At 40.9% G+C, this 24,086-nt stretch overlaps 1 protein-coding gene across 5 annotated transcripts in view; it reads right to left on the minus strand.

The window, feature by feature from the left end:
• Nucleotides 1–15,988, minus strand: part of TGFBR1 (transforming growth factor beta receptor 1) — a 62,113-nt gene extending 46,125 nt beyond the window's left edge. For 2 of the 5 annotated variants that reach the window (XM_057720368.1, XM_057720364.1), the window contains exon 1: nt 13,862–14,063. In XM_057720368.1, the coding sequence (XP_057576351.1) occupies nt 13,862–13,946 (85 nt within the window). In that variant the 5' untranslated portion in view covers nt 13,947–14,063. Of the gene's footprint in view, nt 1–13,861; nt 14,064–14,509; nt 14,528–15,920 lie in introns of those variants that run through there. The other 3 variants (XM_057720366.1, XM_057720367.1, XM_057720365.1) reach the window with 3 other exon arrangements.
• Nucleotides 15,989–24,086: the final 8,098 nt, after the last annotated feature.

A 24,086-nucleotide genomic window follows, 5' to 3' on the forward strand; every position in this document is an offset into this window, starting at 1 on the left:
ATTGTAACTTCTTCTTTACCTGGGGATTATTTAGAAGAATAATTTTACATTTCCAAGTAGATACATGATTTATTTTGGGGTTTTGTTTTTTTTTTTGGTTGTTAATTTTCAATTTGAGTTTTCTTTGTAGACTTCCAAATCATCAATTTCCTGGAAAACTGCAGAATTACTTTGCAAGAATATTATTCATGATTACAAAATTGAATACATTATTATTATGTTATTCAAACACTGCTTTCTTAATCTACAAACAGTAAATTTATCAATGTCTTCTTGTATTTTTAACAATTCTGGCCTTATATAATTTGATAATATTTTATTAGTTGCATAAAGATTCATGACGTCTTGAGAGATGATACCTCTTATCAAAATAAAATACATCTCTTTCTTCCCTTTAATGCTTTTGTAGCTTGAATTTTGTCAGGTACTAATCTTACCATATCTACTTTTTTTTGGTCAGATTTGCCTTTTTCTATTCCACTATTTCAACTTTCGATGTTTAAGTGTCTCTTGAAAAACTTTACTAAATTGCAGGCCTCTGTGTTTGTATTCATCCGATTTAAAAATCTGTCTTTTTAACAGAGGAATTCAATCGTTCATATTTACTAAGCATTCATGACTTACAACTCCATATATTTACCATTAATTTTTTAACTTATATTTTATTTTGATCAAAGTTGTGTATGTACAGAGTTTAAGGTGTCAAATGGTTCTACAAGGCTGTTACAAAAAAAAAAAAAAAAAGGTAACTCTCCAATACTCAACCCTTCCTATTTTCTGCTCCACAGAAGCAATCACATTTTCTACTCTTAATCGAGTCTCTTGGTATTTAGCTTTATGTCATTCCTACCCTTTGCAAAACAAAGGAAAAAGTAACAGAATTTAGCCAAAAGAGGGATGATAGATACTGTCAGAAATCTGAGGCTTGGTGAACCACAACTTACACAGGCTATAACTTTCTTGCCTTCCCTAGTTTGAACTGTTCATCTCCCTTGTTAAATAAAATGTCAAAGAAAGCAGTTCAATTCTAGTTACAGTCTCCTAGAGAAACACAGCTGAACTAAAACAAGCAAGGACAAAAAAGCCCAGTCAAAATGGAGAAGCTTTTATAATATTTATATTGCTATAATATTTCTAACCTTTGAATCCATGGCCTTCGTTGGGGCATGAGGACACAAGCAGCTAGTATTGTCTGAACTCCTTCCAATAGGAATGCTTACCCTTTTAAGACTAAACTATGTGCATATAAAAACTGGAGCTGGCGACGCACTGTAATCAACCTAATAAAGTTTTCAGGCCTCAAAATCTAGACGTCCCAAGACTTAGCATTCGGAATATAGGTTTCAGATTGCTAGCAGCATTCAGGTTACTGAGGAAGGCCTCTGGTAGGGGGTTGGTTATTAAAAGATAAAAGTCTGCTAAGGCTTGAGGTTACTTATCCTTTGGAGAATGGAAGATACAGCAGAGAATTATGTCGTACAGAATTACACAGCATATGTATATGGCAGCACAGAATTATGATGTCTGTTCATAAGTCAACAATTACAAGGCCCTAGCTATGGTTTAGAATGGTTCATTGGCAATTATACCCATTTGCTCCATGAGACTTTTTTCCCAATTCCAGGATCTCTAAGCTAAATTAGATGCAAGGACCCAACTGCTTAGAGCAGCTATCTCCTTAGGGCACACCATCTGTTTGCAATGCACAGCTAATTCTGAGTCTGTTGACCCCTGAAGAGTATTCCCTAAGGTTTCTGCCTGACTCCTAAAACCCAATTTATTGAAACTCCCTCCTTTCCCTTCTCCCACCATAAGGCAAGAGTAGGCTGGATCTGACAAAACTTAAGTGATATATGAGAAAGGGTGGAAAGGCCCCAAGCTAAAAGAATATTTATGTGGCCATGTTTTTGGTATTTTTTTAAGGTCTAAGGTGTAAGAAACAGTTGTGACCTTGGGGAGAAAGATTATATAAGAACAGAAATACTCAAGATTATAAATGCATTAAAAATAAGAAGGAAAAGAACAAAAGTAAAATTCACCATGGAAAGGTTAAAAGCAAAACAATAGAAAGAAAAAAAATAGAGCATTTGTTTACAGGAAAGTCATCTATAGTGCTAATTGTGTTAATTGGTTTGTTTGTTGGTGAGTAGGAAATTTCAAATATGCAATGCACAGCTATCATTTGCAATTAAAAAAAAAGATAGAGAAAAGAAAAAGAAAGAAAAGGACAGAAAAACTTGAAATAGACCTGTGGTTCTCAATCCCTGGAGAATGTCAAGGAAAAGGCCTAGAATGTGCATGCCAGAGGGCTCTGGACCCCCAGTTGTTTTATTTCCTTTGGCTGTAGCAAGTACTGCTGGTTTGTCTGTGTTCAGAGAAATTAATAATAGAATCATATCTGGGGTGAGGAGATAGTACAGATTTTTTTTAGTTCCCCCCCAACATTATATTATGAACATTTTCAAACATTCAGAAAAACTGACAGAAATGTGAACACCACTATACCCACCATTTAAATTTCATAACTGCTACTATTTTGCTATATTGATTTTATCAATATTTATCCATCTGTGCATCCACCTGTAAGGGTCTGATTTGATAGTATTCAAAGAAATCTTCCACAAAGTTAGGCGATTTTTAAAAAAGCATTCTTCCTAAGGGAGGCTTGAGTCAGAAAAGGGATGCTAAATAAAACTGCAAGTGAGGAGGGGTTGGATTTCTGTTCAGTCATTAGCTGAATTATCCTGCTTATCCTGAAATACCACATAATGTCTGAACTCCAGTTTCCTCACTTATAAAATAAAGTTAGACAAAATGATAATCATGGTTTCATGGTCCTTTCTAGTCTAAACATTCTATGATTTTATGAAAAACAATTTTCTTAATAACCATCATTTACTTCATGTTTCCTAGGTGCCAGCAAGTATGCTCCAAGTTTAGGAGCACAAACTCATTTAATCTTCACAGGTTCCTTAAAATTTCTGAGATACCACACTTATGAAAACTGTCACCTGTTTTAGCAGCACACAGCCAGCCTGACCTATTTCCAGTTGCACTTCCTCTCCAAATGCTCAGTGCTCTTTACTAGCATCAACTGTACACTGCTCTGGTGGAACCAGCTGGGACTAGCAATCAGAAATTAGCTTTCCTCATTGAGAAACAATGAGCAAACTCTAGCCCCTGGTCTGTAATTTTTCTCCAAATGTGAAATGAGATAAAATAGCTAAAACTACTTTAACTTGTTTATTTTGGTAAAATAATTACATATAATTATTGTTGAAGGAAATCTACAATACACAATCTTGGTGTTTTTATTTAAATCTGTTGTACACTGAATAACAAAATTAAAACGTCAGTTTTTCAATTGGAGAAAGTACTCAAATCAACAGCCATGTGCTAAACAAAGAGACTCAATTAGAGCACATTATGGTTTGGTTTGGGAATGAATACATCAGGAAAAAAAAAAGCCCCATACACATATTGTGTGTGTGTGTGTGTGTGTGTGTGTGTGTACACTATATAAATGAAAAGCCACCATTACTGCTTTTATCTCTATATTTCTCTTCAGGTTTAACTATCTCCTCCATGTTTATTGCTCCCAAATATACGTCAGTCCTCATTTCCAGTAAAAAAAAAAATTGTTTTTGCTTTTTTCCATGGGAGCTATTTGTATTTCCATGCATAAAGATCTTATATTGTAGAAATGTAACAGGATGCCTGCACAAGGTGTCCTAGAACTATAAATATACACTATTTTGTAATCAGTGAGGTTCACACCTAGGAAATCTAGGTGGATGGTTATCCTGAAGCAAGTGAACAAAAATAAGGAGGTTCAGCCCTGTTGGTTAGAAAAGGGAAACACTGGAACAAGCCTAAGGTAACTCAGCAACTGCAGAATAAGCAAGGAAAGTGAATCCACTCAAGTCATGGAGAGTGATAAACCCAAATTCTTCACTTTTTCCCCAATACCCCTTATACAAAGACTTCTATAATAAATTCTGCTCAAGAGCTGGGAGAAATTTGTTTTCCCCAGTGAAATAAGCATGTCTCTAACTAAAGAATGTCCTTTGTGGTAATATACATAGGTATCATTTATATGAATATTGGGGATACTACACAACCAAGAGATATAGGGCCATACTCTCTGGGTAAGTGCAGTCTCTCCTAAAGTAAGTCATCATTCCCATAATTCATCACCCAGAAAGGAGGCAGCTCATCAAACAAGAAACACAAGCAAAGACACTCTCTGGACCTTGCTGTCTTGGGCCTGTGGGAAAAGAGGTAAATGCCTAGCTCTGTTCAGTTGGTGGCAGTACTCAGACTCTGTCTGCCAAATGGAGAGAGGCCAAAAGATAAGGACCTGAAGACAAAGTCTTTGTAAACCAGGATGAATAGTTTTATGTTGCTTTCTATCCATTATCCTCTAGCTTTTAGGAAAGCTTGATTTAAACATTCCAGCCTTACATCAGCTGTTCCATTGGCATCAAGGTAAAACTAGTATGTCCTTAGAGTTAAGAAGAAAAATGGTAGTAGCAGCACTAAGCTGAATCCTGGAACATGTTAAAGAGGAAGGCTGAGAACAAGAATTAGGGCTGCCAAGCCCAGGAACTCTTAACACTTGGAGATTCTCCCTGCATTGCAATCTTCATGTTAGGGGGCTTCATTTTATTAAGGAAGGTGGCAGCTTCCTCATGTGTTCTCAACAACACTCTCAGGTTCCCTTATTGCCCTCACTGCTAGAAAACTGAAAGCTAGTTATTGTGCTCAACTACTAAAGCTTTTCTCAAGTAAAAGTTATGGCTAATTTTTCTCTTTCTTTCACCCTTTTACTTATTGGTTCTTATCCTTCTGATTACTAGTTTTGGTCTTACTGCATATATTTTTATTTCAAGCTTCCTAAATCCTTTTATGGAAAATGGCCAGAGGACAAGCCAAGCACTGAATAAATTTTTCCCATACAATAAGATAAAGTTATAAAACAGTGTTCATCTTGAAGCCATGGAATGCTAGGGAAGTTGAGAGCTCGTATACTGGTTAAAAACAGTGAGCAAGGAAGCCTGGACTACACCTGTAAATACAGAATTCTGGGGTACAAAAAGAGCCTGGAGATAATTAATTCCAGCCTCTCACCTAATGCAAGGAGTGTCTTCTACAACTTCTTGGACAGGAGGTTATCTCTGCCTCCCACCTCTGCCTGAATATTTCCAGTGACCGGGAACATAGTACCTTATAATGTTCCACTTTATGACAGCTCCCATTGATAGAAAGTCCCTTCTTATACTAAGTGAAATCTGCCTCTCAGTCTACCAATTAATCATAGTTATTCATTACACAAACATGTATTTCCTCTTCCAAAAGACATTCCTTCACTTATGTATAATAAGTCTCATTTATTGAATATTTATCAGTATCAGACTGTGTGCTAGGTACTCTATAAACACTACTACACATTATCTTCACAATCATCATTTAACTTAGGTGTTATCCTCCTTTGAAAAGTGAGTCCCAGAGAGATACACTGATTAGAACCTAATTCCAGACAAATATGTGGGGGGGCTCTTATACCTACTCTCATAATTTTATTAAATTTCTCACAACCAAGTCACATGATTTAAATGACTTCAAAATTGGAAGGAAAACAAATAAGTTAGATCAATCCAAAGAGAAAAATAAAGATGGTCTAGAGATATGTACAACTGCACCAGTGTTTGGTGCATGGAGAAAAACAGCAGCATGAAAAGCATTTAACAATATTGCCGGCAGGAAGCTCCAAGAGACAGTAAAGGTAACACCTATAACATCACAACAGTGACCTGAAGCCAGTGGAATAAATGCAGGCCCCAAACAAGAAACGCCCACTCTTTTACCTCAGCCAGGAACCAGGGCAGATTCCCAGGAAGTCAATCATATTACTACAAAGAAAGCAGCACAGCCTAGCCTGAAGGCGAATTTCAGTAGACCCAGAAGATCACAAATAATTCTGAATATATACTTCTGTGGCTTGGGGAGGGGGAGGTGGGGGGGGTAACAAAACATGAATCTGCAACCCAGGAGGGAAGAATATAATGGTGAACTGAGCAAGGCTCCAGATCCAAACTAGGAATTCAGGGTCAAAATAAATACTCCACTTAAGGTGGTTTGAGAGGCACAAGAATCTAAAAGAATGAGATGGAAGGCAGATGCTAATAATCATTTCTCTGCCTAAGGTCCCCTGCCATTCCAACTATGTTCCAGTCTTATATTGTTGCTGCCTACTGAACCATTTCACTTGTCTATCCTATTTTCACCTCAAACTCAACATGCTCAAATCAGAATTCATCTCCCTTCAATCTTTCTCTCACCAAATTCCTTACTAGTTAAAGGCATTATCTATATATAAAATACGTAGTCATTCTTGTTTTAATTTCATGGACTCCTTCTTAATTTTTGTACTCCACCTTCTTACAGTTAAGAGCTACTGCCATTCAACAAGTATTTACTGAGTGCCTACGATGCACCAGGCACTTTCTTTGCACTCGAGACACACTGATGAACAAAACAAAGATATCCACTTTCATGAAGCTTATATCCTAGTAGTTAGAAGGAAACAATAACATAGTAAATAAGTAAAATATGGTAAGTAAATACAGTATTTCAGAAGGTAGTGTTTTTGTTTTTTTTTTTTTAAAAAAGCAAAGCAAGATAATGGCAATTACAAAAAGGGGGGTCAGGGTAAGCCACTTTGAGAAAAAGTTGACATGTGAGCAAAGACAAAGAAAAGGTGAGGGAGGAAGCCAGGCAGATACGTGGGGGAAGAGCCTGCAGACAAGAGAACAGCCATGCAAAGTCTCTACTACCAGCTCCTCCTATTTCTTTGAGACGTCACAGAGCCACCCTTTCACTCCATTCCCAAGGCCATCCATCATACCTACTCTAAAAACTCCTAGGTAGCCACCCTGCCCCATTTCCTCTGTCGTGCAGTTAGACATTCTTTTTCCTGATTCTCAAGGCTCATAACTCTCTAAGCCCACCTTTTACATCATGAACTTCCATTCCTCCCCTTAAAATTCTTGAAACTTAGCATGCTCCTTCTTCACTCACATCATCCTCCCCTATCTAAGAGTGCTTTCCCTCTGCCCCTCATCCTCTCTAAACCCTACCTACCCTGCAAGGCACAAGATCAAGTCCTATCAACTCTACAAAGTAGTCCCTGTGGTTGCTATTACTGAATCTGTATTTATCACATTTCCCCAGTATCATACTCCTTGAAAGCAAGCTTGCCTCTTTTTCTATACTTCCCACTGAGTTGACCATTACTAAATATTTGCTAAGATTAAATGAGCTATTTCTTCTACAAGCAAAAGCCCTGCCATCTTAAAACCATATTTATTAACTTTGATAAACTACTGAAAGAGACAGAATGATTAAAGAATGATTATATTATACAAACAAAAAATGCATACTGGGTAGAATGAGCCAAAATGTTAGCATTGGACAATGACAGCTTTTTTCTTTCCTCTGATTCAAATTTTCAGGTCTGTGCCTATGTTAATTTGAGAAGCAAAGAGTTTGCCATGAATATAAATAAATCAACACAAATAGTGAGTGATCAACTATCATTAGACTCATTGGAGAGATTCAAATTACCTAAAAATATAATGTCAAAGAAAGACTGCAAGCATCTAAGTAACCTGCAGTTACAAAGAGGCAAACTGTAATAAAGACAAGCTGAAGCAAATTCTTATGGGAAAGGAAGGTAGGGAGGGAGGGAGGGAGGAGAAAACCTTCCCAACGAAGTGACCATTATAAGATATTTACTGTGTATGAAAGCAGCATGACATACAGGAGAGTACACACTCTGGAAAGCTCAAACACAGGCTCCACCATTCATTAACATCATGACCTCTGTTTCCTGATCTGTAAAATGGAAACACAGAAGTTCTTCTATTTACAAACTTCACAGATACAAACTAAGTTCCAATCTGAGCAAAATTCTGACAACTCTGCCTGCCCAGGCAGATGGAGTTAATGGTAATGCACAATCATTTGAGTCTCCATGGTTGGACTACTGTTAGTCACTATCTGTTCCATCTGAAGCGGTGTCTTCCTTTTACAAATGTATTTATGATTAAAATATAAATGACAAGGACTTCCTAGGTGACGCAATGGTTAAGAATCTGCCTGCCAATGCAGGGGACACAGGTTCGATCCCTGCCCCAGGAAGATACCACATGCTGCGGAGCAACTAAGCCCGTGTGTCACAACTATTGAGCCTGTGCTCTAGAGGCCGTAAGCCACAACTGTTGAGCCCATGTGCCACAACTACTGAAGCCCACGCACCCAGAGCCCATGCTCTGCAACAAGAGAGGAGCTTGTGCACCAAAACGAAAAGTAGCCCCCGTTCGCTGCAACTAGAGAGAGCCCATGTGCAGCAAACAAGACCCAACACAGCCAATAAAATAAACAAATAAATAGGTTTATTAAATTTATATATATAAATGACAAAATATTAAGATCTTTGGATAATGTTTAAGAGAGCTGAAAAGAATCCTGAGTTAAAACCAATGTCATCAAAATCTACAGTTATCTCCTGAGCACTGGTCACTGGACCTGGGAACAAATGAACTTAAAAAGAGTCTTTTGGAAATTAACTGGTACAAAAGTAAGAAGCTTTTGTACTATTACACAACTATCATCCAAGGTTGATTATGCAAATTAAATGAGACAAGGCAGGTAGAATTCCTGGCACATTCTTAAAATATATTCCTTTCACACTGATAAAATGATGCAAGGACCCTCAAGAAATGTCAAAGCAACCTGTGTGTATATCCTGCAAGTCATAATTTTTTTTAAGTTATAAATCATTCTCAATAATGTATATTGCTCTCAGATTGCCAAAATGAGGGAGCAGCTTTACAAAAGGCCAGATCTGATCTATAAAATTGGACCCATAAGACCAATCCGACTTATTCCACTAGTGTTTGAGAAAGTGTCTAAGGCAAAAAGCCTACAAGTCAGTCAATCATAAGTTCATATCAAAAAAGGGTATCCATAAGAAACCTACTTGCAGTATCTGGACTAAAACTGTACAGCTAAACCTGGATGTAATTCAGAGTAGCAGCAAATCTTAATGTTTAATGGAAACTGCTTGGATTTGATATTGAGAAAATTACATTAAGAAAGGCATTAAATATTATCCCAGTTAGGCTGGGTCAAGACAGACTATAAATTTTGAGAAGATTCCAAAAGTTTTCTTGAGCCAGTTGTATGGGACAAGGCATGAAAACCTCTGAGAAACACGCCAGCATCTGCCATCAAATTCCAGAATCAGGATGCGAATATGTGACCCAATCACATGATATCAAACCACAGTCCATCTGTTCAGAGAAAGCTGCATTAGGCAAGCTACAACCAAGAAAAACAGCAAAAGGCATGAGGTTTTTCGACATGTGCGGGGGATTCTGTGGTTTGAAAAGACATGTTCTCACATCAAAAGGGCCATCCATAGGATACTGGCATTTTCAAAACCCACTGCATTAGACATGAACATATCTGATACAATACAACAGGTACTACAAGAATAATATTGAGTTCAGGCAACTGTTTCAATTAGGCCTAGGAGAAGCTTTCAGCAAGTCTTCACAGGAGCAGCCTTCCCCACAGGAACAAGATTTTTCTCCCTCTTGATTATTCTGAACATGTCAGTTCTCCATTTAATTTCAAAAACAAAGTAGATCATATAAAATTCTAAACCTAACCATGTGCTACAAGGCCTTTCAATTACATCCCACTTCAATTAAACCAAAATTTCTTCCAAACTACTATAAGCCTACTTTTCTCAATCAATAAGCACTACACCAAGTCCTTTTTTCAGCAGTATAAAAAAGATACTGGCCTTCTCTTCAGGTCTTCTCTGACCCTCTCTATAATTATTCCCCATCTCCCACTTTCAGAACTCACTTTTCTTAAGCTCTGTGAAATTCAAGGTAACTTCACTTAGGTTAAGTCACTCCATTAACTCTGTTACTCCCCCCTCTAAGTCCTTCACATTTTAAAGTGCCATACAGGACACAAGATCCAGAATCAGAAAAATCAGAGTTCCTGTTCTGGTTCTGCCCAACCCTGAGAAATTCACCTAACCTCTCAAGTCATGTTTTTCCATCTGTAAACTGAGTGATTTATGACTTTCAACATTTGAATGCCCAGCCCTGGTGGGCATCCCATTATATTACTCTCCCTTACTCAACCCACTTAGACTACCTGTTTCCAGTCACATATTAGAGGGCTTTCAGAATTGGGGAAAAAATGATAGCGGTTAATAAATCCAAACCCCACATTTCAGAATAAAGAAATTAACTCTATAAAGAGTAACTTGCCAGCCAGACAATAAAAGTTTCTGCTTCCTGAGCTAGGGGAGTTGGGGGACACAGCTTACAAATAGAGATTAACACATCAAATTCCCCTCTCTACCCAACTGAATTCTAGCCACCCTTCAAAGTCAGTTTAAGTCCTAAAGTGTCTGGGAAGCCTAGAATACTCACTTCCCTCTTTGAATACTGATGCCTCCCTGCAGGGATGATATTAAAAGTATTAACAGCTAGCACCATTGTGGTACCAACCAATCAAAAAGGATGTCTGACCAATGAAAACACACCTGGCCCAGTTGGAATTGCTGACTGAACATCAGCCCTCCTATTAATAACAATATGAAATAGCAACCTCAAACTCCAATACAATTTTCTCATTTGATCTTCACAATCTCATAAACTAGGCAAAGTAGGTATCATCCCCATTTTCTGCAATAACTACAAGTTGGGACTAATAACCAAATCTAATAACCAACTGCTTCTTTCACCACATCACATGACTTTTCCTGATTATACACAGAACTCTCAATATTGTATAAACTGTACTTACATATAACAGTATAAACACTAAAGGAATACTCAAGTCAAACAGAATTCATTTAAACAACAAGCATTTAAGTGGAACAAAATATAAAACAATGCTAGGTTCTGAGACCATAAAAAAAAAATAAATGGCATGACCCTTGCCCTCTGGGTACTTGTAACATGTTCAAGAGTATTTTAAGCAACAGTGCAAGATGGTAGAAATAGACAACACAAAGTGTAAGTTCTATACAGTTCAGGGAGATAAAGAGTTTACAAACTAAACCAGAATAGGAAGTCAGGACTGAGAACTTCTCTTCTCACACTCCCAAAAGGAGCAAAGTTAAATACGTAGGGAAAAGGCTGAAAAGTCAGGCGTGGGTAGAAAAACAGAAAACGCTGCTATCAAGGGTTTGCAGTAGTGGGATGCATGACCCCTGGTTGGATACACAGAGATGGCCCTAGTTATAAGCCTCAGTACTGCTCTAAGCACTGAATACAAATGGGAAATCTTGTAAACCCTCTGTGGGGATGGCCGAGGAAGATTAGCTTGCAGCAGCCTACAGAAAAGCCTAGGTGAGAGAAACTCTGGAAAGCAAATGGATTTGAGCAATAACAGGCAGGACTAAACTGATTGCTGCATAAGAAGAAAGGACAAAACATTCAAGAGGCATTAATGTAAAGAACCGAGTTTTAGGCATGTTTTCAAAGAAGAAGTTACAAAGTGGCAAAAAGGAAGCAACAGAATTCTCACACGGGATATATATGTAGACAAAATGGTACCACACTGTGCACCAAGGACAAGGAACCAATTTCCCTAGAGAAATCTAGGTTGGAGAGAGCAGAAGCTGGGCAGAGAAATACAAAACTGATACCCAGACAATAAGGAATAACTGCAAACTCTTAAAAAGTAAGTCAAATTATAAATTTTAAAAAGCATTTGCAGCTCTTCAGAATGTATGAAAGGATGAATGGAAACATCAACATAACTAAGGAGAGCTGGCAGACCAGTTGAAGTAGTCTAGACTTAAGGATAACAGCTCCTGGATCGGCTTTGTATTGTATGCATACCAGTGTTGTCTGTAAGCTCCTCTAGGGCACGGACTGAGCAATGCTCTGTACGTGTATTAAGTATAATACTGTTAACTTGAATACATGAGCACTTTGCGTGTTAAGCTATGTGGAAAAGAGTGAACTATGCTATTTGAGTTGATAGTGGTGTGGAAATGTTACTTATGCTTGACGCATAACTATATTCACTCTCCCACCTGTCCACACATTTATCTTGCCCCCCTTCTCAGGCCAATGTCAAAAATCCATTGTTTCCTCTAATGTAGGCCCAGTATGAAGGGACTCCAAGAATGTACTAGGAGTGGTTAGGGCTCCGCGTGTCCACTGCAGGGGGCATGAGTTCTGGCTGGGGAACTTAGATACTGCATGGCTTATGGCACGGCTGGAAAAAAAAAAAAAGAATGTACTAGGAGTCAGAAAGAAGCCAACCTTTCTTTCTAATTGTGAGGACAAAAATCTAAAGTGAATAATAAAGATCAATTACTCATTAGAGGACTAAAAAAGAAAAATGGGCTACACTAGACAGCTAGGTGTATATATTAAGGTGTTTAGGTTTTGGGAACAGTGAACCCAGAGTGCAAACCCTAACTCTAACTCTTAGTAATTGAGTACCTACCCTCTCCACACCTCAGTTTTTCACCTATAAAATGGGGCTAATGCCACTGGCCCTAAGAGTTTAGCTGTGAGGATTACATAATGTACTTTGGTGTACTTTACGCATCTACATCATAGTAAGCTCTTAAAAGACAGTAGCTATTAATAATAACTGGCACCCTAAGTCTTGAGTTTTTTGTTTTTAAGACATTTGGTGTTCAATTACAAAAATAGAAACGTACTTTCACTTTATTTTAGTTGCTTACACTAAGGCTCTATATTTCAGTTTCTAGTACTACAGTTTGGATGCTAACAAAGTTTTTCACTCCTCCTTCCACGGGGTAGGTGATGACCACATACCTCATCCTGATTTAATATTTTGGAAAACGTAGCAAACACTCCCTCGAAAACCAGCTACACAGATGACTGATTCAAACTACTGTCACTCAAGAATGGAACATCTCTAGCGATGTTCCTTCGAGGAAATAAAAGCGTTTGATCAATTCAGAGTCATTTCCATTCAAACATTCCAAACCCCGCAGGGTGAGCAAACGTTCAAGTTTCTACTACGAAAACGATCTTCTGGTTAGTGGATTCACTTCAACACTTCCCCAGATGCACGAAAGAAACCTTCCGCACATCCTAGTGCCTCCTTGTCCTCACACAAAGCTCTGCACCAGCTCCCCTTCCAAAGCCACCCTTGGCTGGAGAAGCTGCCCCACTCGGCGGGGTCAGGCCAGCAGCGCCAAAGGCCAGGGCGGCCCTACTGACCCGGGGGTCTCTGCCACACATCCCTCCCCCCTCACTGCTCGGGGAGGCCCTGGAGGCTCACACCGCGCGCTGGAAGCCTCCCCCAACCCCGCCCCGGCCCCCGCAGCCTGGAGCACCTACTCGCTCGGGTGCGGTGCCCGGGACAACGCCACACAGCGCCCCGCGGGGACCGGGGAGCAGTACCAGCTCTGCCTGCCCTGGCCAGCCTCACACCCTCCGGCCGTCGGCCGGCGCCCACTTGCTCCTCAGAGGGCAGCCCCGGACCCTAGACGGCTTCGCCCGACGCCACCTCCCCCGGGAGAGCCGGCAGCCGGAGCGGCCACGGGCTGCAGGGCACATTCACCCGCGCTCGGACCCACGCCCCCGCCTCGCCTCGGCTCCCGGCCCGCGGCTCGCGTGGCGGCGGCCCGGCCAGGAAAGCCCGGCCCCGGCCCGGGCGCCGCCACCTGCGCCCCCGGCCCCGCGCCATGTTTGAGAAAGAGAAGGAGCGAGCCAGAGGCCGGGCCCGGCCCGCGCGCCCCAAAGCCTTCCGCCAGCCCCGCCGCGCCGCCGCTCACCCGTCGCCTCCGGGAGCAGCGCTGCCGTCGCCGCCAGCACAAAGAGGAGCAGCCGGGGACGCGGAGCAGCGGCCGCCGCCTCCATGGTCCCGCCGCCACTGCCTGTGGCCCGGCCAGGCCCGGCCGCCGCCTCGCCTCAGCAAGCCTTACCTCGCCCCACCTCCCCGCCGCCGCTGCGGCCTCGCTTCGGCCCTTTGTAACTGCTCCGGGGCTGCGCGTCCATTGGCTGCCGGGCTCCCGCCGGCCCCGCCTCCCCGCCGTCCGCGAACGGCCGAGCGGGGCCCAACTCGGAGCCCCGCCTACGGACCCTCTTGGCAGCCAATCCGGAGCTGTGGGCTCCTGGCCCCTGGCCACGCCCCCAGACTCCCCGGGGGCCGGGCCATCAGACCCCTGCCCTGGTCGAAGCCGCTGGGAGCTCGGAGAAGGCCGGGTGGGGGCAGGGTCTCGCTAGCCCAGGCACAGCCTTGCCTCCCGCCACAGAGGGTCGGTGGCTGGACGGTGGGTGTGTCTGACTGTGAGTTGCTTTCGGAAAAAGGCTGTGGCTGCTCGACGCTCTTTTCTTCTAGCCCCTATTCTTCTCACCTAAGTTCTGGTACTGCACCTGACCCCCATTCACAGCCCTGCACCCTCAATCCCTCACACACTCACCCAGATCCTTAGTACTGTCAGGCAGGCTTCAACTTCCCTTCCCCAGTTCCACGCCTCAACTTTCAGCACCCCCTCCCACAAGAGCCTACCTCCGCGCCTTTCAGATACAACCCAGTCTCCTGTTTCCTCCCACTGTCAGCGTCCACCCCCAAACCTAGACACCCCCTCCCAAAGAAAATTCTAAAGAAAGTCTCCAAATCCTTGGCCTCGGATTCCAGCCTCAGACCTCAGATTCCGAGCTCAGACACACCCCCGAATCGCCTCCCTCCCCTCTCCGGAGCTTAGAGCTGAGCCAGGTTGGACTCCAAACCACACTCCTTGTCCCTTCTCCCTTCCCGATCCAGGTGGGAACGGGAAGGCTCTCACCCCCATCCCCAAAGGAGAGAGATTCCTCCTTCTCAGCACGCAGCACCCCGGGGGCGGAGGAGGAGCCGTCATCACCCCGAGCTGCCTCTGACACGCCCGCACAATAATTCCGAGGCGTCACTAGAAACCCAAATAAACTCGGCTACGTTTTCATTCTGAATTCCTAATTTACTGTGAGACGCTCCACCCACCTTTCCTCTGGGACGCCAAAATGAGCTCCAGATTTATAATTCTTCCCGTCAGACGAGTCCTCTCTTCAGACACAAACACAGCCGCGGGGGCTGCTACATAGAACAGAGAACATTCTTCCACAGAACCTTTTAGAGAGAACATTTTCTTTTCTGTGTGATTTGATCTTGGAATTAAATAAACCTTGGTAGCAGGCATCAGAACCAGCCTCTAGCATCGATTTGCAAATTACTTTAGCGCTGCTTGGTGAGCATTTTACAACCCTGTGAAGACTTCCCTCCGGAGCCGCAAAGGGGCAGGGTGGGGGGGTTGGAGCTGAGATCCCAGACGGCACTATTCGCCTGCTGGCTTGAACACTTACTTGAGCAAGTCAGTTAACCTTTCTGAGCCTCCATTTCTTCACCTATAAAATGGAAATAATATCTGACTCCAAAGGTTAGTGAGAGGATATGTTAAGATTTGGAGGCTCCCCTTCTTCCCTTTCAAACTCTGCTTCCGGGCCCTCTCTCCCGACTCCTCGCCCCTCACCTCCTCTCCTCGTGGCAAGCAAGGGACTGGTATACACCCACTGCACCTCTAACCAGGGTGGCAGCGACGGCTGGAACCAAGATCACAGCCTGTTCTCCGAGGCCGCCTGAGACCACCAACAGGAAGCTTTCTTTTTGCTCCCTGCAGCAGGCAGGCCAAGCCCAGAGAGCTGTCTCTGCCAGTTTCCAGCCCCAGTCTGCTTTCTCAGTTCCGGTTTCTTCAGTGGAGACTTGGGTAAGTCAGGGCCTGGTGACACCTGAGGTCTCTAGACTGCTTTTTTGCTGCTCCATTCTCAGTATCTTGCTTAAGAAAAGCGCTCAAGAGATACTGTGTGAATGAATTAATGAACAAATGATTCACCTCAGACAAGTGATTTTTCTCTCATCAAGTTCTTCATCTCTAAAATAGAAATATAACAGTACCTGCCTCAGTTATAAATAAAAGGGATCGAATCACATGTCTTAGGCCCCCGGAATGACGTAATGTGTCTGAACAGTGTCTGGAACATAGTAAATATTTAGTAATATCATTTCCTTTGCCCATCCCCTTCCAGCTGATTCTAATCAGCATTCATTTTCACAGTAATCCATGCTTTTGCCTTACAGAGCCTCAATTAATCAGTGTTGGAATATCTTCTATGACACACTTCCAGGTCCTTCACATTTTCCAGTTCCTGAGGAATAGGAAGGAGAAACAGACTATTTTTAAATTTTATTTCCTGATATTTGAAGGAAATTTCCATGAGCCACAGATCCATAAATAAACTACATTAGAATGGAACAATACAAGTTTATAATCATGGTTCTCAAATTTAAAATGTCTCCAAATTACCAGAGGAGATTTTTAAAATGCAGATTCCTGGTGTCAGCCCTAGAGATTCTGCTCTAGTTCATCTGAAGGAGGTCCAGGACTCTGCATGTGTAATAAACACCCCAAGGGTTTCAGCTGCAGGTGTCACCAGGTCACGCTTTAAAAGACACTTGGTTTAGGAAGTGTGACTTTAAAATTCAATACATAAAAATGCATGTGCTTATTTCACGTTTTGAAAAAGGGTGAGCAATGGAAGGGAGCCTCTGGCTTTGCAGGTCGGCAGGCACTAGTTGGAATTCTGTCTCTGCCATTTACTAAGATCTGTGCACCCTACTTGTTCTCTCTGAGGTTTCACATTCCGCGGTGTAAAATGAGATAATGACACTGACTCGTATATTTCTTGTAAGGTCTAAATGTGCTCTTGCGCATGAAGAATCTGTCATAAATGTTAATTCCCTTCACAGTCTCTATAGGCTCTCAAAAAGGTATACAGTGTATTTACTCCAATGTCATGATGTGAAGGGGAAGAAAATGAGGACCAGTCCTCCAGCAAGTCAGCTTCAGAGCCAGGACTAGGAGACTCTCACCCTAGTGCCTTGTCCCCTGCACAATGCTACCTCTCCATCTCTATGCTGAGTACTTTGTTTGCTTTGCTTTTCATTTTGGATTATTCCCTCATGTAAGATGTTTCCTCTCAAGAAGAGAACAGAGACTGCTAGATGCCTAATCTACATCCATTCCTACATTCACTTTGCAACGTAGAATCCTCATTTCCTTTGGCAAAGCAGTTCACCTAACTAAAAATTTTCCAGGCTCCTGGCACCTAGATATGGCCATGTGAGAGAATTCTGGCCAATTATATATAATCAGAAGTCTACCAGGTAGAGCTTCTGGGAAAGATACTGTTTTCCTCATAAAGAAGAGACAGACGTATCACATTCTCACCCTCTTTCTGCCTGGAACACAGTTGCAATGCCTGGAGGCACAGCAGTCATCTTATGAACATAAGATTGCCATAACTAGGAATAATAGAAAAATGGAGACAGTCTGGGTCCTTGATAAATTCCTTAAGTAACTGCACCAGCTCTGAAATGCTTACCCCTGGAGTTTTTATCACATGAGAAAAATAAACATCTTCTTTTTAAACCCTGGAACACTTCAACACTAGTCATATGCTATCTATCTATTGCTGTGTATTTTATTTCTGTCTTAATTTTTAATCCACATTATCGATTTATACCATTATTATCTATTGTTAGCTCTTTGTACTCCTAAATGAATAACAAATCACCTCAAAACTTAGTGGCTTAGAATAGTAACCATGTATTATTTCTCACAAGACTGTGGGTAGGTTGGACAGTTTTTCTGATCTAGGCCAATTTAAGCTGATCTCAGCTGAGTTCACATATGAATCTGCTGTCAGGTGGAAGATCAACTTGGTGCTGAACAGATCTATAATAGTCTCAATCGGCTTTTTTTGTGTGTTTTTTCATCCTAGCAGGCTAGTTGGACCTTGTTAACATGACAGTTCAGGGGTTCAAAATAGTGAATAGAAGTTTACAACTGGCACAACATAATTTCTGCCACATCCCATTGGTTTGGGCATGAATTGGGCCAAGCCCAGATTCAAAGGGTGGGGAAATAGACTCCATCTCTTGATAAAAGGAGCTGCAAAATCACATTGCAAAGGGTATGGAGACCAAGAGAGGAATAAGTGTGGTCATTTTTGAAAACACTTTTTACCACTTTTTCTGATCTTCATCCTTTTTACCTCTAGACTTTCCATCTCAAATCACTTTCATTCTGCCTGTAGTATATTCTTTTGAATTCCCTTTAGTGAGAGTTGACTAGTGGCAAACAATTTTAGTTTTTGTTTGATTGAAATGTCTATACTTAATCTTTATTATGCAACAGTGTTTTCACTGGATATAGAAGTCTAGGGTGATAATTGTTTTCTCTCAGCAATTGAAGACATCATCCCACTGTCTCTGGCTTCCATTGTTGTTTTTATGAAATCAGATATTAGCTGATTTCTCCTTTGTAGGTAATCTCTCTTTTCTCTCTGCTTTTTAAATAAACTTTATATTTAATAAAGAAATAAAAATTATAAATAAGAATACTTATTTTTGGAGGGTTGGGGGGAATGAATTGGGAGATTGGGATACCAAATTGTACACTCTAAATATATGCAGTTTATTGTATGTTAAAAAAATAAAGTAACAGCTCATGTGAAAGTGAAAAAAAAAAAAAAACCTTAGGCAGTTTGGCCCAACTCATACAGTTACAAGTGCTGGGGATGGTGGTTTGACCTCAAGTCTGTATGACTCTGCAGTTCAAAGCCCAAGGAGCAGGGAGTGGGGGAGAAAGTTGCATCTCCCCCAACACAGAAGACATACAGTTTTTCTTTGGAAGTAGTTTGGTGAATTTACATACACCTACTACAGGGAACTGACAAAAGGATGTAAGATGATTTTCAGCTGCTGTTAAAATTCTCATTATGTTTGAGAGGATGAATCTTGTTAAATGTGGTCCAAACAAAGAAACTTACTCTTAGGGAAAAATGATCAGATATTAAACATCTGTGTGATTAATTTTGTTTGGTTGACACCGAAGGCCAGTGTTTTTTCTTGGTATAGCCTTACATGTAATAACTTGATGGTTTAAATATAATATTAACTGTATAATTTTATTCTGCTTTGTTAGCTTACGTTAGCCCAATAAAATCTGACAATGGAAAAAAAAATACTTATTTTTTAGGTTCACAGAAAAGCTGAGCAAAAATTACATAGAGTTCCCATATATTTCCTGCCCTCTCCATGCACAACCTCCCTCACTATTAATACCCCCCATCAGAGGGGTACAGTAGTTACAATCAATGAACCTACACTGACACATCATTATCACCCAGAGTCCATAGCTTACACTAGAATTCACTCTTGGTATTGTGCATTTTATGTTTTGACAAGTGTATAATGACATGTATTCACCATTATAGTATCATATGGAGTAGTTTCACTAACCTAAAAATCCTCTGTACTTGGCCTACTCATCCTCCCTCCCTCTATCACTTGGAAACTACTGATTTTTTACTGTCTCCATAGTTTTGCCTTTTCCAGAAGGTCATGTAGTCAGAATCATACAGTGTGTAGTCTTTTAATATCTGCTTCCTCCACTTAGTAATATGCATTTAAGTTTCCTCGATATCTTTTCATAGCTTGATAGTTAGTTTCTTTCTGGCACTGAAGAATATTCCATTGTATAAATTTACTACAGCTTATTTATGCCTTCACCTACTGAAGGACATCTTGGTTACTTCCAAGTATTGGCAATTATGGATAAAACTACTATGAACACCTGTGTGCAGTTTTGTGTGGACATGTTTTCTGGGTAAATACCAAGGAACATGATTGTTGGATCATATGATAAAAAGTATGTTTACTTTTGTAAGCAGTTGCCAAACTATCTTCCAAAGTGGCTATATCATTCTGCATCCTCACTAGCAATGGACGAGAGTCCTATTGCTCCATATCTGGATGTTTTATTTTATTGAATTTTTCATCTCTAGAAGCTTCATTTGGCCCTTTTAAAAATCTTCTATTTCTCCTCTCATTATGTCCACATATTTCTTTACATCCTTAAGCATATGAAGCATAGGTATACCAGCTGTTTTAATGTACATACTTGTCAGATAACTCCATGATCTCTGTTGTTTCTGGGTCTGTTTCTGTTTACTGCTATTTGGGGCTCACATTTTCCTTCTGCTTCATATTTCTAGTGTGTTTTTTAATTGGATGCCAGACATTGTAAATTTTAGGGTGTGGAATGCTTGATTTTGCTGTATTCCTTTAAAGAATCTTGAATTTTTTCTGACAGTGAGCTAGGTTACTTGCAGATTAGTTTGATCCTTTTGAGGCTTATTTTAAAACTCCTTTAGGACAAGTCCAAAGTAGCCATTATTCTAAGACTAATTTTGCCCACTTGTAAGGTACAGCATTTCTGGGATCTCTTTTTCATGTTCCATATATTCAATAAAGTATCTTTACTCTGGCTGGAGAGAATTCAAATGATTCCTGGCCTGGTCTGAACTCAGAATTATCTAAGAACATTATAGCTTCTCAGTAATTTTTCTTTCCTCCAAAGTTGTTATTGCTGACTTTCTGGGGTTTCATTCCCTGTGTGCATAGATGAATATTCAAAGACTCAAACAGACCCCTATGCAGATTTCTAAACATTTTACATAGCTCCTTCCTCTCCTGAACTCTGCCTTGCAAATTCTAGCAGCTGCAGGCTCTCAGAGCACTACTCTCTATCTCCTTGATTCAGAAGAAATGTTGAGTATCAGTGTTTGTTACTCACTTGCACATCATCTTTTGTGACATGTCTGTCCATGTCTTTCGCCCAAGTCTTTTATTAATAATTTATAGGACTTATCTATAAAATCTGGATATGAGTCCTTTGTCAGATGTGTGTTTGGTAAATAGTTTTGCTCTGACTGTTATTTTATTAATGTTATCTTCAAAGAGCAGTAGTTTTAAATTTTTTTTCTTTTATAGTTAGCTCTTTTTGTGTTCTGCCCAGAAAATATTTGCTTACATTCAATCACAAAGATATTCTCCTATATGTTCTTCTAGATGCTTTACAGTTTTAGCTTTTACATATAAGTCTTTGAGCCATCTTGAATTAAATCTTGTATAAGATGTGAGATATGAATCAAGGTTCCATATTTTCCATACTGACATTCAGTTGATGCATGACTTGTTGAAAAAATTTTCTTTCCTCATAAAACTACCCTGGTAACTTTGTCAAAAATCACTTGATTGTGGGTTTGTTTCTGGACCCTCTTTTCTTTTATATTGGTTTATTTGTCTGTCTTAATGCCAATATCACTGTTTTGATCCCTATAATTTATGGTGAGTCTTAACATCATGTAGAGTTAGCCCTCCAACTTTGCTCTTCTTCAATGTTATTTTGCCATTCTAAGACCTTTACAGTACCGAGTAAATTTAATGATGGTTTGTCAATATCTACAAAAAAAGCCTGCTAGAGTTTTTATTGGAATTGCATTAGATCTATAAATCAGTTTTGGGAGAAGGTACATCTATATAATATTGATTATTCTAATTGGTGAGCATGGTATATTTCTTCATCTATTCAAGTCTTTAATTTCTCTCAACAATGTTTTGTAGTTTTTATTGGTAGGAGCCTTTTGTAACATTTGTTATATTTATTTCTAGGTAAATTTTTACATTATTGTAACTGGAATTAATTTTGGCGGGGGGCCATGCCGCTCGGCTTGTGTGATCTTATTTCCCTGACCAGGGATTGAACCCAGGCCCTCAGCAGGGCAAGCACGGAGTCCTAACCACTGGACTGCTAGGGAATCCCCTGTAATTAATTTCTGAATTTCATTTTCTAATTGTTCATTTCCATTAAGTTTTCATTTTAATTATTTTATTTTTCATTTGTAAAAGTCATATTTGGGCTTTTTCCAAATCTGCTTGATCTTTCCTCATAGTTCCTTGTTTCCAACATATGTTTTTCAATTTGCTCTTTTTAAAAAAACAATATAGCAATCATAGTTATTTCCTGGTTTTCTTTGTGTATGCTATTTCCAGTATTTGAATTCTTGTGGGTCTATTTCTTCTGCCTGTTGTTTCTTATTTACAGTGCCTCTGTGTAAGGATCGTTCCTTTTTATTGAAAGCTGTGCATTTCCTTGAGATTTTATTTGTGGAAATTCTTTAAGGTCTGAGATAAAGGTAGGTTCCTCTATTGAGGGTTTGCACTAGTTCTTGCCACCTGTACCACTACCAATAACCTTATAAATTATTGGCTTGAGTTTTGGGGGGATTTGTTTGTTGTTTACAGTTTAGAACACACAGGTAATATGAACTTGGGCCTCAAACTACGTGAGGGGCCGATTGTGGTCCCAGATGCTCAGTAATGATATTAATCTTCCTTTTTTCACTCAGCACCTAGGATCTTGCAACTCCCTGGTGGTTGGTGGGGTTTACACAAACTGGGAATGTGGGCATTTGTGGGTCTCAGCTATACAGGCAAGGCATCCAGGGGTCTTGGATGGCCCTGATCTCTGTACTACAATGATTCCCTGTCCTCTGTGAGGCCTGACAACAGAAGCTCAAGTCTACCTGGTTCACTCAGTGCCCTCAGAGCCACAGCCAGTGCAGTGTTCCAGCTGAGGTCCTTCTTTCACTTAGTATTCACTTAGGGTTTTGGCCTGAGACTCTCTTATTTTTTTGCCAGCTCATACATGCATTTAGGAAGATATATTTCCTCTGCATTCAAATTTTTTTCCTTGGGAGGGTCAATCCTCCAGTTACCAGGAATGGAACTCCTACTACCCAACATCCTGCAGACATCTTAAAAATCGGTATCCAGCTACCTGTTAGAACGGAGTACAGTCGTAACAGTTATAGGTCTCAAACGGGTTCAGACAAAAGCTGTTTTGCAATACAGTACATGAAAAACCCAGTTTCTGGCAGTGTCTCTACCGCTTCTCAAACATTAAAAATATGCTCACAGGCTGTCTCTCCTTACTTGCCTCTGTCAAGCTGGTTTCCCCAAATGCTTGGGTTACTTCTAAGAAAATGTTGTGTTTTCTGTTTTGTATTGTTTTGTTTTCACTTGGACTTTTGTTATGAAAGTCTAATTTTAAACACACTACCCACAAAAAATTGCCCTATGGAAACTTTCTCTACTTTGAAGAATTTATTTATTTATTTGGACTAATTCAATAATTGTTCCACAGATACTGGAAACAGAAGTGGACTCTTTTTTGCTCACGTGAATTTGTGAGTGTGTGCGTGTGTGTATATGTAATCCTAGTAGTTAACCTTTGCTTATCTTTGACTGCTTGATCTGCAAAGACAGGTAGAGGTGCATTAAGCTCTCCTTACTGCTTTCCCTCTTTCCCCAGAGATACAATTTCTGGTCTTGACTACCCTCCTTACCTCATCAGAGAACCAAAAAGTGATGCCAATTTCCTGGCCCCTGTGAGTTAGGGCTGGGCGCTAGCAGGCTGGAGCTATCTTCTCTCAGTCCCGAGCTGCAGACTGTGGCTCTTTTTCCACCAGTCCTGCCCTCAGACGGCTGGACATTAAGCAGTCCCAGCCTCCCTCTCTGGGACTTGGCCTCCAGCAGGCTGATAACTAGGTTTGGCCTTGTTCCCAAGTCTAGGCTGCTGCACTCGTCCCCTGTGTTGTCCACATCCTCTGTCTGGCCCAGACTCCTTTTTATCATCCCCTTTGCAAGACTGGAATCTCTGGCCAAAACCGAGCTCAGTGGATGAGTGTTTGCTCCATGCAGGCGGACCTCCTGATGTGGTTGCCTCTGCTTTTCAAGTACCCGTTGCTGCTCTCTCTTTGTGGAAATATCTTGCTCCTGTTAGCATCTCTGGAGCTGACTGCCTGCACGCGGTCCTGTGTCACTCTTCCCTTGGTTGCCGCCTGCCCTAACTAAACTCAGTGACTCACTAAGGTCGCATACCCTTCCTCCAGGTTGGTCTGCCCTATCCAGTTGCATTGTCTCAGGGAGGGCCCAGCTTTTCCCCCTTATCAGCCAGGAAGATTCCCTGTGGTCAAAACAAATTGAGAGTTTTCAATAGGTTGCCACTACCCCTACCCTTGGATCAAATTTCCCTTTAATCACGTGTTCTTAAAAAGTAC

The sequence above is a fragment of the Hippopotamus amphibius genome, chromosome 2, assembly GCF_030028045.1.
Source record: "Hippopotamus amphibius kiboko isolate mHipAmp2 chromosome 2, mHipAmp2.hap2, whole genome shotgun sequence".
In the NCBI taxonomy this organism is placed as follows: domain Eukaryota; kingdom Metazoa; phylum Chordata; class Mammalia; order Artiodactyla; family Hippopotamidae; genus Hippopotamus; species Hippopotamus amphibius.